The sequence below is a fragment of the Narcine bancroftii genome, chromosome 5, assembly GCF_036971445.1.
Source record: "Narcine bancroftii isolate sNarBan1 chromosome 5, sNarBan1.hap1, whole genome shotgun sequence".
NCBI classification, from domain to species: Eukaryota; Metazoa; Chordata; class Chondrichthyes; order Torpediniformes; family Narcinidae; genus Narcine; species Narcine bancroftii.
Genome location: NC_091473.1, coordinates 245104606 through 245120799, shown reverse-complemented (window position 1 = coordinate 245120799; position 16194 = coordinate 245104606). Strand labels below are relative to the sequence as shown.

The 16194-nt window shown below is 40.7% G+C and overlaps 1 protein-coding gene across 2 annotated transcripts in view; it reads left to right on the top strand.

Moving 5' to 3' along the window:
- Positions 1–12589, top strand: part of LOC138765131 (putative helicase MOV-10) — a 129274-nt gene extending 116685 nt beyond the window's left edge. Inside the window, exons 19-22 of one of the 2 annotated variants that reach the window (XM_069941939.1) lie at positions 1593–1718; positions 3753–3841; positions 8306–8424; positions 11350–12589. In XM_069941939.1, coding sequence (XP_069798040.1) covers positions 1593–1718; positions 3753–3841; positions 8306–8424; positions 11350–11411 — 396 coding nt within the window. In that variant the 3' untranslated portion in view covers positions 11412–12589. Of the gene's footprint in view, positions 1–1592; positions 1719–3752; positions 3842–5951; positions 6055–8305; positions 8425–11349 lie in introns of those variants that run through there. The other variant, XM_069941940.1, reaches the window with a different exon arrangement.
- The last annotated feature ends 3605 nt before the right edge of the window (positions 12590–16194 follow it).

Here is a 16194-nt window from a genome sequence, read left to right as displayed (position 1 = left end):
AGCAGGTCACACAGCATCTATAGGAAGTAAAGCGTAACCAATGTTTTGGGCCTAAGCCCTTCTTCAAGGTATGACTAAAAAACAGGCAGGCGCCTGAATAGGAAGGCAGAAGTGGTGGGGTGGGAGAGAGAGGTGCAGGGGAGGAGCAAAGGCAAACAGGTCAGAGGTGAGAGAGGGAAGGAAGTAGGTGCTAGAGGAAAGGACACCATGGGATAGGAAAATAGACTTGGTGGGGGGGGGGGGTGGAGAGAGGGTTTAATGGAATCCAGGTCTATGTTGATGCTGTCTGGTTGAAGAGTACCCTGACGGAATATTAAGTGTTCCTCCAATTTGCGGGTGGAGTCGATGTGGCAGTGCATGAGGCCATGGATAGTCATGTCGGTGTGAAATTAAAATGGTTGGCCGGGGGGGGTCCCTGTTATTGCAGCGGACAGAGCAAAGGTGCTCAATGGAGCAGCCTCTCAGTCTGCATCCAATCTCTCCAGCGAAGAGGAGGACCAAATGGGTGCACCGGCTGTTTTGGCTGACAAGTGCCTAAGCTCTGGAATTCCTGGTCTAAACTTTCCTACCTGTCCCTTTTGGACATCTGCCTTAAAATCTCCTGTGGGAGTCTGTTAATTTTTAAACTCTCTCGTGAAGTGTCTAGAAATGTACAATTCTGTCTGGAGGAGAACCAATACAAGTTGTAGTTGCAGCAGCTTCGGAGTTTGCTTCTTGAAGCTGGAAAGCTTTTTTACACTTGCAGTATAGTACATAATCTTCTTGTTTCAAACCACTGATACACTTTAGCCAATTTCCTCAGTCAGGTCACAAACAGAAATCAGATAAATATTACACAAATTATGATTCCAGTGATAGGAGAACAATTTGAATAGAGCTTGGAATAAGTTCTGAAAGCATCCTCCCATTCATCATTTGATGCATTCCACAGCGAACATTTTATCACTGCATGGGGAGGGGGGGCATCCAACAATTTTTGGCTGAAAAATCTGGAATATTCCATATATCTCATGTAAAAGTCGTCCCTAGTCTCTCACCTCAGCCCAAGTTAACAGCTCGATTGTGAACTCACACCTTGGCCCTGGGCTGCCCACCCGCCGGAGCTCCCGACATCTTAAATGCAGACGTCCCAGCCGCCTGCCCATCGGAACTCCCGACACCTCAAACATGAGCTCATGCCTTGGCTGACCGCCCATCAGGACTCCCAACACTTTCCACAATGCATATACTTACCACAGTCAAAAGTAGTATCCATGTAAATTTAACATTCAAAAAATGGTCTATAAAATGCTACTTTTACATGAGTATATACGGTAGAGTGGAAGTTGACCACTCAGATGAGAATGCTACCCTGTGAACCACAGGCACACTGCTGTTGATGAGAAAGTCGTTTGTACAGTAGGCTCCTAGGATAAGATGGTATACCCAAGTTTGTGAGTTAGAATTTTTAATTGCTCAAGGATACAGTATAATAGATGTCGCCTTTTTCTCTCAAACTTTGGGTTCATGGAACAGCACCAGTTGCAGGGATCAATGGGCTAAGGACATTGCGAGTTTGTGTTTTATAGTTTCATGCATTTGAATTTCACTAGGTGGGATCAGTTGAGGAGTTCCAGGGGCAGGAACGGAAGGTCATCATCATCTCTACTGTCAGAAGCAACTCAGACTACCTAAAGATGGATGAAAATTTCAATTTGGGATTCCTCAAAAACCCAAAGGTACTTTGACAATACGTTTCCCATCCCCCTCTCTCCTTCTCCACCCCTACTCGCAACTGTGGTCAACCTGGAAATAATCTGATCTGCCCTGCAACATTAAGATGAGAAAAAGTTGCCTTTAGGAAGTCCTGAAGCACTTCAGTCAATTTGATGCGGTCACTTAGAAATGTGCAAATCTTTCACAAATGACAATTTGGTAATGTCCATGTGGTTCAGCTTTTGATGTTGGGGGCTCGATATTAGTTAACTGAACTCTAATTGTGTCATGGGGAGACAGGGCCTTGGTTCAACTAAAAGGCAGCAATTGCAACTTAGCAGCATCCCTTTCAGAATGAAAGGCAGGCTATCCTCATGTATTAGTCTTGAGAGGAGTTGAACACTCAACATTCTGACTGTCAAGAGCCCTTCTGTTGGATACTCATTATTAAAGTTCCAGAATTGTACAGCTCAGCTGCAAGCCTTATGACCCACACACCCATCCAAACCAGACTTTCCCTCCCCCCCACCAATTTACACTAATCCCACATTGTTTCCTCTCAAGTGTCAGGACCTGTTAAGAGAAGTTTATAAAATTATGAGGGGCATAAAACCATACATCACAGCACAGATAAAAAGCCCTTCTAGTCTGTGCTGAACTATTATTCTGTTTAGTCTTGTCCATGCTTTAATTAAATGTGAAAATTGACCCTGTATTCACCGTTTCAGCTGGCAGCTCATTCTACACTCCCTCAACTTTTCCTCTTTCACCCTTAACCCATGTCCTTAGGTTTGTATTTTTCTTACCTCACCGGAAAATAGCCTACATGCATTATCTATACCACTCAATTTTGTATTCCTCTATCAAATCTCCCCTCATTCTTCTTTGCTCCGGGGAATAAAGTTCTCACCTATTAAATCTTCCCATTACTTAGTTCCTTAAGTCCTGGCTACATCCTAATAAATCTCTGTACTCTTTCAATCTTATTAATATCTTTCCTGTTGTTAGGTGATCAAAACTGCACACAAACTCCAAAATTAGCCTCACCAATGCCTTTACCATAACATCCCAACTCCTATACTCAGTACTTTGATTGATGAAGGCCAATATGCCAAAAGCTCCCTTTGCCACTCTATCTACCTGTGACACCACTTTCAGGGAATTTTGTATCTGTATTCCCAAATCCCTTTGTTCAACTGCACTCCTCACTGCTCTACCATTTATCATTTAAAATGCAACAACTCACACCTGTCTGCATTAAATTCTATCGGCCATTTTTCCAGCTGGTCCACATCCCTCTGTAAGCTATGAAAGGCTTTCTCGCTATCCACCACACCTCCAATCTTTGTCATCGGCAAATTTACTGATCCAATTTATCAAATTATTCAAATCATTAATATAGATGACAAACAGCAATAGTCCCAGCACTGATCCCTGAGGCACACCACAACTCACAGGCCTCCAGTCTGAGAAGCAATCATCCTGTACCAGTGTGGCTTCTCCCTTCTAGCCAATGTCAAATCCAGTTAGTACCTTACCTTGATTACCAAGTGACTGAATCTTCCAAACTAACCTCCCATTTGGAACCTTACTAAAGATTTTGGTAATATCTTGACAACATCCACAGCTTTTTCTTCATCAACTTTCCTGGTAACCTCCTCTAAAAACTCTTATCAGATTTCTATGAGATGGTCAGAGTATTTTTCCCCCCAAGATGGAAATGTAAAATACTGGAGGGTGTAGGATTAAGGTGCAAAGGGGCAAGTTAAAATATGTGCACGGCAAGATTTTACGCAGAGTGGGTAAGTGCCTTGAACATGCTGCCAGGGAGGATGGTAGGAGAGATGGTAGCAATATTAAAGGATTTAGGCACGAACAGGGAGGGAATTAAGGGATGTAGGTCACATTGCAGGCAAATGGGATTAGTTAAATTGGTATTGTGGGCCCAGGGCTGTTCTATCTACCTCTCCCTCTCACTCCACTAAAACCAAGTTAGATTATGAAGAGCACTATGAAAATATGGATGAATCTTGAGTAATTGTCCATCCTCTTAACAGCGATTCAACGTTGCAATGACCAGAGCCAAGGCCCTACTGATAGTGATTGGAAACCCTATAATCCTTATCAAGGACCCAAACTGGAAAAAGTAGGTGAAATTTTCTCCTCCACTAAAGTGTAGCTGATGCCGGTGGTAATGGTTACTGTTTTGTGCCATTATGTTCTTCAATGTTTTTTTTTTAAAAGTTGGTCTTGGGTAGGGCTGGATGGTCTCCAGATAATACCAAAATCTCAAAGAACTGAAAGTTACCATAAATTCCAGCAGTTGGAAAGACCCAAGATAAAACTCCAGGTTTGGGGATGGGGGGGGGCAGGGGGAAGGGAAGAATGTGTAGGAGAAGAGCTGTTTATATGCATACATTTATTATTTGCAGAAGTTATGAAGTGCGGGAAAACACTGATGGGTATGTTTGGCCAGAGGCAGGTGTGGGGCAGAACTGTTGGAAGCAAGAAATAGTGTTAATAATTCTCTGGGGGGGAGTTGTCCAACGAGTTGACAACCCAGATTGTGGCTCAGGATATGAACGGAGCAGTCATGTGGTTCGATAATGCTCAAGGCCAAACACGTGCAGGGACAGTAACTCCTGATGCTATCTTAGAGTTTACTGTGACTGAAGGCATCCAGGATCTATCTTTGCTGCTTGTCCAGAGACATCACCTCTTATCCTGGTTGTAGCGATCGTGTCTATCATAGAAACTTGAGACAAACAGGAGGAACTCATTCAACTGCTGTTTTTTTTTGGGGGGGGGGGGCATTTAAAGAGATGGTGGCTGATCTGACACTTGCTGTCTCTTGAATAAATACGCCCAAGTCAATTTTGTACAATTGCTCTCTATTGTGACTTCTGTGGTCTTGAAGTTATGTTCCTGTCAGAAGAGCATTCTGGATTAAACTAGCCATTGCATTGAGGGGCATTCTTTGAAGCAGGCTGGGGTGTCCTCACTGTCTATATATGACATGGGTATACAATCTATTAAGATGTATAAAGACTTAAAATGCAAGCTATGTCATCAGCTAGGTTAAGTATAAAGCTTGCGTTATGAACTGTACAGGTCTAAGTGCAGACTGTTATTAGGAGCCTAATAAAAGATGCTCAAATTATAGAAACATTTGACAGGGTAAGCCTACAAGAATGTGTCCCCACTTGTGTGTGGACCCAAAACCAGAGATCATTTTGGGTAAAATATCTTTTAGAATATGGGGCTACTACACACTTGACATGCTCAAACCAAATAGTATTGCTATTTAAGCATAAATCAGAGTAGGGATTCACAAATATTTTAGTTCATGGAACCCTTTTGGGGAGCACTCGGAAATCATGGAACCCCTTCGTTAAGAACCGGAAACCAACCAAAAGTAGAATGGTGTCAACTTCTAGTTTGAGCGTGATCGAGTCTAATTTAAATTATTTTTCTTAAACAGTAAGCAATTTGAACCAGTGCTTGCAAAATCCCATTTCTTCAGAATTTGATTATTTTGTTTCAAATGAATATTAACCAAATACAAATATCACTGACTTTCCAGAAGCGGGTTTCCAACCCAGCCCCAGCCATCCACAGACCAGATCGCCCAATGCCTCTGATGTGGGTATCCACCTCGGCCTCCCACAGGTGGAGCTCCTGATGCCTCCGATGTGTGTTTGCACCCCAGCTCCTGGTGTCCACATGCCTGGACTTCCAACACCCCCTTTGCTAACACCCGTACCCGCCAACCAGGTGCTGGAGCCACCATTGCCTCCGCCAGTGACCTCGACTGAAAACATACTGAAGCACCCATGCCTCTACTGATGCAGGTCCCAACCTACACCATTCTGGCGCCCACGCCGACTCCATCACCAGTTTCCACACCAACCTCAGCATGAGGGAGGGGATAGGCAGTGAGCAAGAGGGAGGGAATGAGCAAGTGGGAACACAAAAACCAGTCACCAAAATCCATTCCTGCTGTACTGCACACGTGGAATATCTATGTTTAACATTTAAAAACGTGGCCAGCCTCGCACCAAAAGAAATCTGAGTCTTATTGATTGAAAATGGTGTCTTGAGGCCTGACATCAGCATTGACTCAGGCCTCAAGACGCCATTTTGTTTTGTTAGGGTCAAGCCAACTGTTGCAGAAACAGAGATTTAAAGACACAAGTAAAAAGTAATTCAAAGAAAAAGTTATTGCTAGTTAGTTATTACTACCCATTCTTCTGCAGAACCCCAAGCCTTTCCGCAGAACCCTGCTTGGGAAATGCTGAATTAGGGTTTTCTCGACTACAGTGGGAAAAGCTTTATGAAGCATGAACACGAGCTTTGACTGTGAGTCAAATTGAAAGTCTGAAACCGGGTGGGGGGGGGGGGGGGGGGGGCGTGGCAAGATGGCGTAAGGATCAGACGTGCCTTCCAGTTCTCTCCTGACTCTATCTTATTGTTTTGTCTAGAAATGCCCGTTAAAATTCTTTAAAAGTTTAGATAATTTCAGTGCTGTTAATTTAACTTATGATGGTACAATTGGTGAAAAAGAGCAAAAAAAAACGACAACAGATCATCAAAAAACTACATTTTCCAAAAGTTCAAGTTTTGGAGCCTACCTACAGGAAAGACACCGGGACTCAGCGTGAAATGGATCCCAGGAGAGAGGTACAGTGTTCGGATGTAGAGCTCTGTTACATCGGTAGAGCCCCCTAAAGAGTTACTCAAAGGCATTTGTCAACTGTAGAGGTGGCGCTGCAAACTGCATCTCTTGAGATAGAAGAACCTATACAACTTGATGTACTGTGAGAATTTAATACATTATGGACTGGGGTAAACCCCGGCCAGCATCCTCCAGTCACTGCTGGAGAGGCTGTGGCTGGGGTTTCCACACGCAGTCATACTACAAGGAAGGCAACCAGAATGAAGGAACAGAAGATCCTTTGGTTATGCAGAAGCAGGAATCTGTTGGGCGAGAGAACTGGATAGGCACTATTTCCTGAAAGTCATCTGCTACGTGTGAGTTATCTCACACCCATTTTTTTTGGGAGTTACCGCATTGCACGGTTTAGACGGGAGGGGGTATTTTTAACCTCCTACCCGTTTTTTTTCCTTTTTTTTGTATTATTAGATTAGAGTGAAGGGTTTTTTTTGTTAAAATATTTTTAAAAAAGCATAAGAAAGTATTTGATTGTTTAAAAAACTAAAAATTGATGTGGTTTTTTTTGTAAAGTTTATTCAGTAGATAAGGAATATCTGAAATTTAAATGTGAATGGAATGGATAAGTTTTTTTTATTTTTTTTAACTTTAAGGTGAAAGGAGTGGTCATTCTGGTGTATATTATTTTGCTATTTTAGTTATAGAACAAAGGGAATAATGGTGAAAGTTATAAATTGAATTGTACAATTCTTAATGAGACTTGAAATTTGTTTGTTGTTTATGCTCCATTTGTTGAAGATATAGATTTTGTTGTAGATGTGTTTTTATTATTTGGATATCTGAATTTTAACATAATGATTGGGGATATTTAAATGTGGTATTGGAGCTTTTATTGGATAACTATTCAAGAGTAAAAGGGAAAAATGGTGGAAGAGTACTAAAATTGAATTGTACAATGCTTAATGTTTGAATTTTGTTTTAAAATGGTGGTTTATGTGACTAATATGATGATAGATGTGAAGTTAGTTGATATTTGGTGAAGGTTTATCTCTATAGAAAGTTATTTTTCATCTTTTTTTCATGCTACAATTTTTTTTAAGAATTGATTATTGTTTAAGAATTTTTGATAGATAATGTTACTAACTTTTTATATTAAGTTTGAGTTAAATATATGTTTCATCTTAACTCCGTTTGTTAAATATATGCATTTAAGTTTGATTTAAATGTTTGTTAGTATTTTAATCGGTTATGTTTTTGGTTTTTTTTTGTAAGTGGGTTTTTTTCCTTACATATTATTAACTTTATTAATTCTTCACTCTTTATTTTTGGGGGGAAAGGGGGGGTTGGACTAATTTGAGTTGGGTTATTAATGTGTAATAATTATTGGGGAGGGTATAGTTTATTTAGATTACTGATACTGTATTGTAATTTTATTATTTTATTCTTAATTTTTTAAAAATGTAATCCTATATGTTATTCATGTTATAAAATCTTAAAGTTTTAAAAAAAAGTCTGAAACCAAGTTTATGGAGGAGGATGGTCAGGTTCATTCCTGTGTTAATTGCCTGGTTCCATGTGGGGCAGTAAGACTATCAGTTTACCAGTTACCAGTGGATCAAACGACGAAACATTCTTGCATGCTGCTGTCTGTGTTCATTGTCCAATGGCACCATTTGGAAAAAAACTAGGAAATAGTGGACAGGATTGATCACAGCCATCAATACACTTACCTGCCCCTACCCCAATAAGATTCTGAATCCGTTGGGCTGGAGTTGGATAGTCGTGCTGCACCGGGAATAAAGGTGTAATCGGACTACAAGTGAGAGGGACATGGGGATTGGAAAAGGGATCAGGTTGTGGCAGCGCCAAGGATTTTGAGAAATATATAAGAATTTGCATTGAGTAACTCACCACTGATTCCACTCATTTCATTGCCAGGTTCCTGGATCACTGTATCAATAATGAAGGTTACACAGGCTACAGATTTGAAGATGATGATATTGAAAATGACCTAATTGATCACCTTATTCAGCTTGATCTTGGCACAGAATCAACAGGTGATGACCCAAGCTACCTTGAAGATGAGCAACCCTTCCTTTTTCTCCCCCATCTGGCTCCATTTGTCTTTTTAAAACTTATCCCCTAAAAGGCTCCATAATGACCTCCATCTGGTCATCCCTTCTCTCCCCTGCTCATCTGGTTCCATTTTCCATCCCTCCCTTTTGCTTCCACACACCAGCTATCTTCCCTCTATACTCAGTACTGATGGAGCCTCAATCTGAGCATCACCATTTATTTTCTTCCGCTGATGAGGCTTGACACTTTCCAGCAATGGAATCTCTTTTCAAATGGTACTTTACCAAAGGAAGTGAAATGTTTGCCTTCTGTAAGGACGGAGTAAGCTATAGCCTCATTGCTCTATGAAGAATGGCCTTGAGTTACTATATATAGTTGACCCCCCGCCCATCCGAGCTCTTGGTGCCCCAACAGCACACTTTCACCCCTGCTGCCCACCAACTGGAGCTGCCAACACCCTGGCAGCCCACCGCACTGAGCTACCAACCAGAGATCCAAATTCCTAACATCCCAACTGCCCACCTGTCCGAGCTCCTGACCGTGGATCCTTGCCCTGGTCGCCTGCCCATATGAACTCTTACGCCCTGACTGCAGACGTACCATTTGGTCCCAGCCATCCAAGCTCCCAACACCTTGAATGATGTAGGTACTCGAGGTTAAACATTTGACCCATCTAAAGTCTACCCTCCCCACCACCTTTTTAGGCCCAAAAAAATGACTATTAGACGAGCTTATACAGTATTTACCTCTGATGTTACTTGACCCATTGGCCTCTTCAAATATTTTTTAGCCTCATTGCTCTGAAGAATGGCTTCTCGAGTTAGATACTGTGTTGGTGATTACTGAGGAGGAGGTGAGACAAGATTTAAAACAGTGGGTACCCAAGTGATTTAGTGTGCAGGCTATACTGGGGCCTGAGAATTGAGTTAAGTTTCAAAGCTAGACAGAATGCAAAGTTTTGAGTTGGTCATGACTGAAATAGGGAAAAGAGTAGAAAATGTGGAGGAATGAGAAGCTGTTGTAGAAATAGAGATAAATGATTCAAGAGGAAAGTTGGAAGAGAGCAAAAAAAATTTAGAGACAAGATTTATTGTCACAAAAAATTGACGTATTAGAAAACTACAGTAGGCGAAACAACATAAAAATAGTGGGCCTGAGAAGGCAAAAAAGGATCAGATATGAAGGAATTTATAAAAGGATGGATCCCGAAGGTGCTGGGAACCACAGATTCACATGAAGAGAAATCGAAAGGGGGCATAGAGCGCATCAAAAACCGAGATCCATATTCGTAAAATTTCTAAGATATAAAACAAGAGAAAACATACTGGAGCAGGAAAGAAAGAAGGTTAGAGAAGACATTAAGCTGTTGGAATATAGGGGACAAAAAATATTTTTTAACCCAGATATAAGCTTTGAACTTTTAAAGACGAAGGAATTCAACACGGTGAAAACAATCTTATGGAAGAAAGGGTATAACTTTATATTGAGACATCCAGCAGTACTGGGGAACGAAATAGACTGTTCTCTGACCCCAAGAATTTGCTGAACATTTGCAGGACAGAAGAGGAGGAGTGACAAGAAGGAAGACCAGCAAGAAAATATACAAAAATATGTAAAAACAAAGATTATGTGTATATATAAAGATGGATAAGAGAAGGGAAAAGAGCTTTTATAGGAAGTATAGGAAAATAGTGTTCTCGGGGGGGGGGGGGGGGCGGGAAATAATGGTCACTGCGAAATCGGTTGATGCTTGTGAGTAAGTTCGCAAACCGAATGGAAAGGGGAGTTGTGGTTGCCGTCAAGGGGCAATCCAAGGAGGAGAGGTTCATTTGGAGTTAAAGGGTTATTGCTTGTTGGGATTGTTGGGGTATTTCACATCTTCAGTGCATTGTCATATATTGAGATTAAAAAGGAAAACTTAAAAACAGTAATGGAAAAAAGGGGATGAAGGTGGTGAAGAGGTGGGAAAGAAGTGAAAACAAAGATATAAGACGGCCACGTTGGACTATATGACTATAAACATTAATGGAATATATAACTAAGTTTAAGTGTATCCCATGGGGGTGGGGGTGGGGGTGGGGGGGGGGAAAAAATCACAATTTAAAAGACAATGTTTGAAAAAAAACCTGGGAACCATATATGGAACATAACAGAAAGAGCAGGCCTTGGAACACCACCACCTAAAATAAGAAGATAAACACGATCAGATTTAATGTGTACAAGTAGATGATGCGTCTTTTTTGTTTTGTATTCCTTTTGTATAAAGATATTGTTTTATTGTATTTTCTTCTTTCTCTTTGGCTTGGCTTCGCGGACGAAGATTTATGGAGGGGGTAAATGTCCACGTCAGCTGCAGGCTCGTTTGTGGCTGACAAGTCCGATGCGGGACAGGCAGACACGGTTGCAGGGGAAAATTGGTTGGAGGGGGGTGGGGAGGAGGAAAGGAGGGATGGGGAAAAAAAGAGAAAATGTCACTGAATATTTAGAGATGCATCTGTAAATATATTGGTTGATATGGTTCATAGTGCGATAAATAATTACAAAAAAAGTTTCAATGCCGAATTAAATCACAGCTTGAATATCAGAGAGAGCACAGGCCAAGAGCGAGTTTAGAAATGGGGTGTGAAAGTTTAAACATTTCCACCAAGTTGCGAGTAAATGTCAGTCTTCAATTTAGTTTAAGGGATAATTGCAGCAAAATGGTTTGGGGTAGTGATTAGGAATCAACAGAATGTGCAGGGAATAAATAGACTTAAGCCTGCAACAAGGATTAGTGGAGGTGTTAGTTTAGGTTTTCTTGTATGAATTTTTTTTAAAATATCAACTGTTCAAAGTACTGAGAAAATAAGAACTCTGAACTGGTGGAATATTGTGCAATGAACTGATGATTTGTTTTGATTTGTCAGGACATCCTGTTATCAGCATTGTTCAAGAACAGCTGGAGCCAGCATGGAATAGCAAAGAGTAATTGAAGGTGGAGAAAACATGAATACTACCCTGATCCTTTGAATGCTTAAAATTGAAGATACTGTGTTAGGGTATTCATTATATCGATGTATATTTGGAAACGAAGTTCTGAATTGAATCTTGATGAGAGTAATTTAATTAAAGTCAGAATTTAAGTTTTCTAATGAGACTAGTTTTAGTCCTTCCTGCATTTCAAAATTAGGGATTCTCAGAATATTTTTCTGTGTGAGTATTGATGAGATTTGGTAAATATTCAAGTGATTTTTATTAGTTGCATACATTTCAGCTTTGCCTCTTGTGCAGCTTGAATGTAGACCAGGAAGATCCCACTTTTGGACTTTGACCAGTTGATTACGCAGGTGGTCAGAAGTCCTCAGACTAGATCTAAAAATGCAGTACTGGAATAAGGTTCCTTTGGGACCTTCAAAAACATGTTATTTTTGACCCTTGCTACCACTATAAATCACAAAAATTACCTGTACCCTTCATTTAATTACTTGTTCTAAGATGCATTTTGTGTTGGACCTGCACTTTGATCTTTATTTGTACTTTGTCATTGCATTTTCAGGAGTTCTTCATCTAGTTACATGTTTAATATCTGTGTGCCCAATTTCTCTGCTCAGCAGTTAAATAGATTTGTGAAATATGTAAACAGGAGATTCTACATCGGTTATGTTTGTTTTCCTGTGGTATATAAACTTCAAACAGAATACAAAATTTAAAATTTGTTAGACATGTTAGAATGCAGCTGTGATTTTTTTTTCCTTAAATCCATTTTTACTTTAATGGCTTAAATGCAAACAAACCGTTGTGGTAGTTGTGTTCATTGATAATGTTTTCTTTCATCCAATTTGTAAAGATTTTTAAAATGCTATTTGGAAAAATCAAAGCCAAAATTAAGTCTTATGGTACATTGATTTTGGCAACAGACAAACCTAACATTTAGCATGCTAAAGCTGCTTAAATACCTCTGGCCAAATGGAAACTGTTCATATCAGAATTGTTTCCAAATTCCTTGTTATTAGAATTCCTTTTTATACTGCACCTCTTAAGTTTTTGTATGCCTTTTATACAAAAATCTGGGACCAAACTTTGCCATCTTGAAATAATTAATACCTTACTTGTAAATTCATGCACAAGCTGTATCTAGAATCCTAATAAATGATTTGTTGAACCTCACTAAGTTGACTAATTTCTGCCACACTATACAGTGCAACAGGAGAATTGTCCAAATCTTCCCCAAGAAAATATTATAAAATGTGAGGATGGACCTGACACAATTAGAACTAGATGATTAGTTCTACTCAATCCAAATAGTAGCTGAAAGAATTATTAATAGAATGGAACTGGGGATTCACAACCATAAGGACCAGTTGAGGCAAATAGGATACTTCATGGTTAGGAGTTAGATGAAGTAAGGTTGGAGACAGCACACAAATTGACAGCTGGGGGGTAAAGTTGTTTGTACAATTTATAATCAATTCATCTAGATTTAACTCTAAAAGTGACCAGCACCTACACTGAAAACCAGAAATCTAGGAGAAAAATTCACCTAACTTCGTACAAGTATCCTGTTTGTCTATTTGTGCAATATTGTCAATTAAGAGTAGATTGGAGGTGAGCAATAACAATGGGGATGAAATCAACTACTACACAATGCCAGAAAACACCATCACATGAACCCAAATGCTGCACCACTTCCCTATGCAGCCATAACATGTACATCTGGAAAATGTAACCAAGATCCAGAGCATACAAGAATGGGTTGAGCAGCTAGATGAATTTAAAGCTAAAGGCAAAATGTCAGGTGGATGTTCAGGAAAGCAATGGTGTTATATCTGATTAGGTTGACAACTGCTTTTTAAAACTGGCCTTGTACACAATAGACAGGGAAGAAAACTTAATATAGTTTAAACCTCTTCCAACCACTAAAACAGAAAATAAAATGCTGGCCAAAAAAAACCAGGCAGCACTTATGGAGAGAATTAACATTAAGCTTCTTCAAAATGATATGTGAAAAAAATGAGGATAAAACTGAGTCTAAAACTAATGTTGCTCAGATAATTTAGCTGTTTATCGCATTGTCTGGTTAAGTGGAGGAGAGGAAATTTGCCCGAAGATACAAATCTGAGCAGTTACTGACACAAAGGAAAACCATGGATATGCCCAAGACTAGGTAAAGCCTGGAGAGAGAAAAAACAGATGTTACAGGGAACTTTAGAGCAGAACTGTGGTAACGGGATACTAAAAGTTATCCAAGTGTCAACCTTCATATTGTACTGAAGGTTGGAATGTTCCAGAGAGATGAAGTACAGTTCAAGCTTCTATTGGTTTAGTTGGAAAAATGCAAAAAGCCACAGACGGTCAGAAAGCATGAACTGTGTGCGACAGGCACTTAGACTTTCTATTACACAGTCCACATGTCCAGCATCTCTAGATTTTGACATTTCAATTTTAAAACTACAGGTAATTCACTATAGTTTGGGTCAAATGTTTAGTTAAGTGTTTCAATGAATTTGTGGAAGTGGGCCTTTTAGCCTAGCCAAGGGCAAATCACAAAAATCTGTAGACACCGTCGTTGAAGTAAAAACAAAATGCTGGAGAAGCTCAGCAGGTCCAGTGTCCTTTATGTAGCGAAGGACAAAATACATAACTAATGTTTCAGGCTCACATATGGCATTGTGGCACATTCTCCAATGTAGAGAATACGACACTAAATCAGAGACCAGTCACAGATTGGGAGATCGCTTCGCACCTCCTCTCCATCTATAATAACCAACAAGTAGTCAACCATTTCAATTCCAAGTCACTCACAAACTCAAGTCTGTCCATGGCCTTGTGTACTATCCCACCCAGACCACGTACAGACAGCAACAACATACTGTTCTGCTTTCTACTAAACTTGCTCACCTTTTCTTTCCCCTTCCCCTTACCAACCCAGCTGTCCCCTCCCTCCTTTCTACCCATCTCCTGCCTTTGCTACCCCCTTCCCTCCACTTTTTTTGTTCAGAAATCTGCTTTAGCATTTTCTCACATCTTGATGAAGGGGTCAAGCCCGAAACATTGTATTTTTACCTTGATCCAGCTGCGCTGGGTGGGTCGAGTCTCCAGAATGGAGGACCATCGCCTTCCCAAGATCGTGTTATATGGCGAGCTCTCCACTGGCCATCGTGACAGAGGTGCACCAAAGAGGTACAAGGACTGCCTAAAGAAATCTCTTGGTGCCTGCCACATTGACCACCGCCAGTGGGCTGATCTCGCCTCCAACCGTGCATCTTAGCGCCTCAGTTCGGCGGGCAGCAACCTCCTTTGAAGAAGACCGCAGAGCCCACCTCACTGACAAAAGACAAAGGAGGAAAAACCCAACCAACCAATTTCCCCTTGCAACCGCGTCTGCCTGTCCCGCATCGTACTTGTCAGCCACAAACGAGCCTGCAGCTGACGTGGACATTTACCCCCTCCATAAATCTTCGTCCGCGAAGCCAAGCCAAAGATAAAGCTTCACCATTGTGTTTTTATTTCAACCAGTCAGTCTACGTTGACAGTCAAGCATCTAATTACACAAACTTCCTTTTGTCACATTTCTCCCCCCCACCCCCCCTTCCCCTCACACACACACACACAAAGGACAATTTACTGTAGCCATGAACCCAAGGAGGCAAGAGGGAATGGAGCACCCAGAGAAAAGGCATGTGATCAGAGAGCATGCAAACTCAAGACTCAGTAGTTGAGGTTAGGAACAACATCTGGTCACCAAAGACAAGACAGCACCTACTATTGCTGCTGTGGTATAGGACTTGCATTTAGACTACAATTAATCCTTGACAGTTGTTGCTGGATAGACTGTCACTAGGATGGAAAAAATTGATGTCCCATTGTCACCTATAACCCTTAGTTTGGTCTAATATCTACTTCAAGTCACAAAAGTAATACTTAATTCATTTCTACAGCACAGCAGCCAAATTAGATAGCTGGTTTGCATTGGTAATACACAGATGCATCCATCAGAATTTGAATTTAAACATAGCACACATTGCCCTATTGCACCCAACCCCAGCAAATTTGAACGATGGGAGAAAACCAGAGCACATGGAGGAAACCCACACAGACTCCTTACAGCGAGTGTGGGGTTCAAAGCCCTGTCCCAATTGCTGGCTATACTAACTCTGCCACCCTAATTTGTAACTATTACCCTTTGGTATTTTAGAAAGTTGTACCACAAAGAAATACACCCTTCAGTCAACAGCATCTAGATTCGATATGTGCAATTGAAAACTGTTTCTTTCATACGGTGCTCTCCTTCTCCATGAAAAGGAGTCACCCAACGCAGCCATTTTCTCTGGAGCACCTGCTTTTAATCTGCTTGCATGGGCAAGCAAATCATTTTGTCCATCAATAATTCTCTATTCCATCAACTTGTCTATGACCTCTTGTGCAGTTCCAACATTTGTTCAGGATCAGGACCAGCATCTCATCTTGCATCCTTCCATGGATATTACCCAACATGTGGGCATTTCCAGTAATCAGGGTTTGACTTCATCTCACCAACTATCCTGTATTTGTGTCAGATTTATTAGTTTACGTGTCAGGTAAATTGCAGAAACCAACTCTTCAGCTCAATAGTCTTAAATGGTCAACACAGGAGATCGTCCTGGACTGTAGCCCATTTTTAAAGATGGGTTATTTGTAACAGGATGCGGTCAGATTAGATGTGGGAAAAGTCTGCAGCACAAAACCAACAAATTCACATTAGTTCATCATACAAGTCACCCACTTCAATTTTT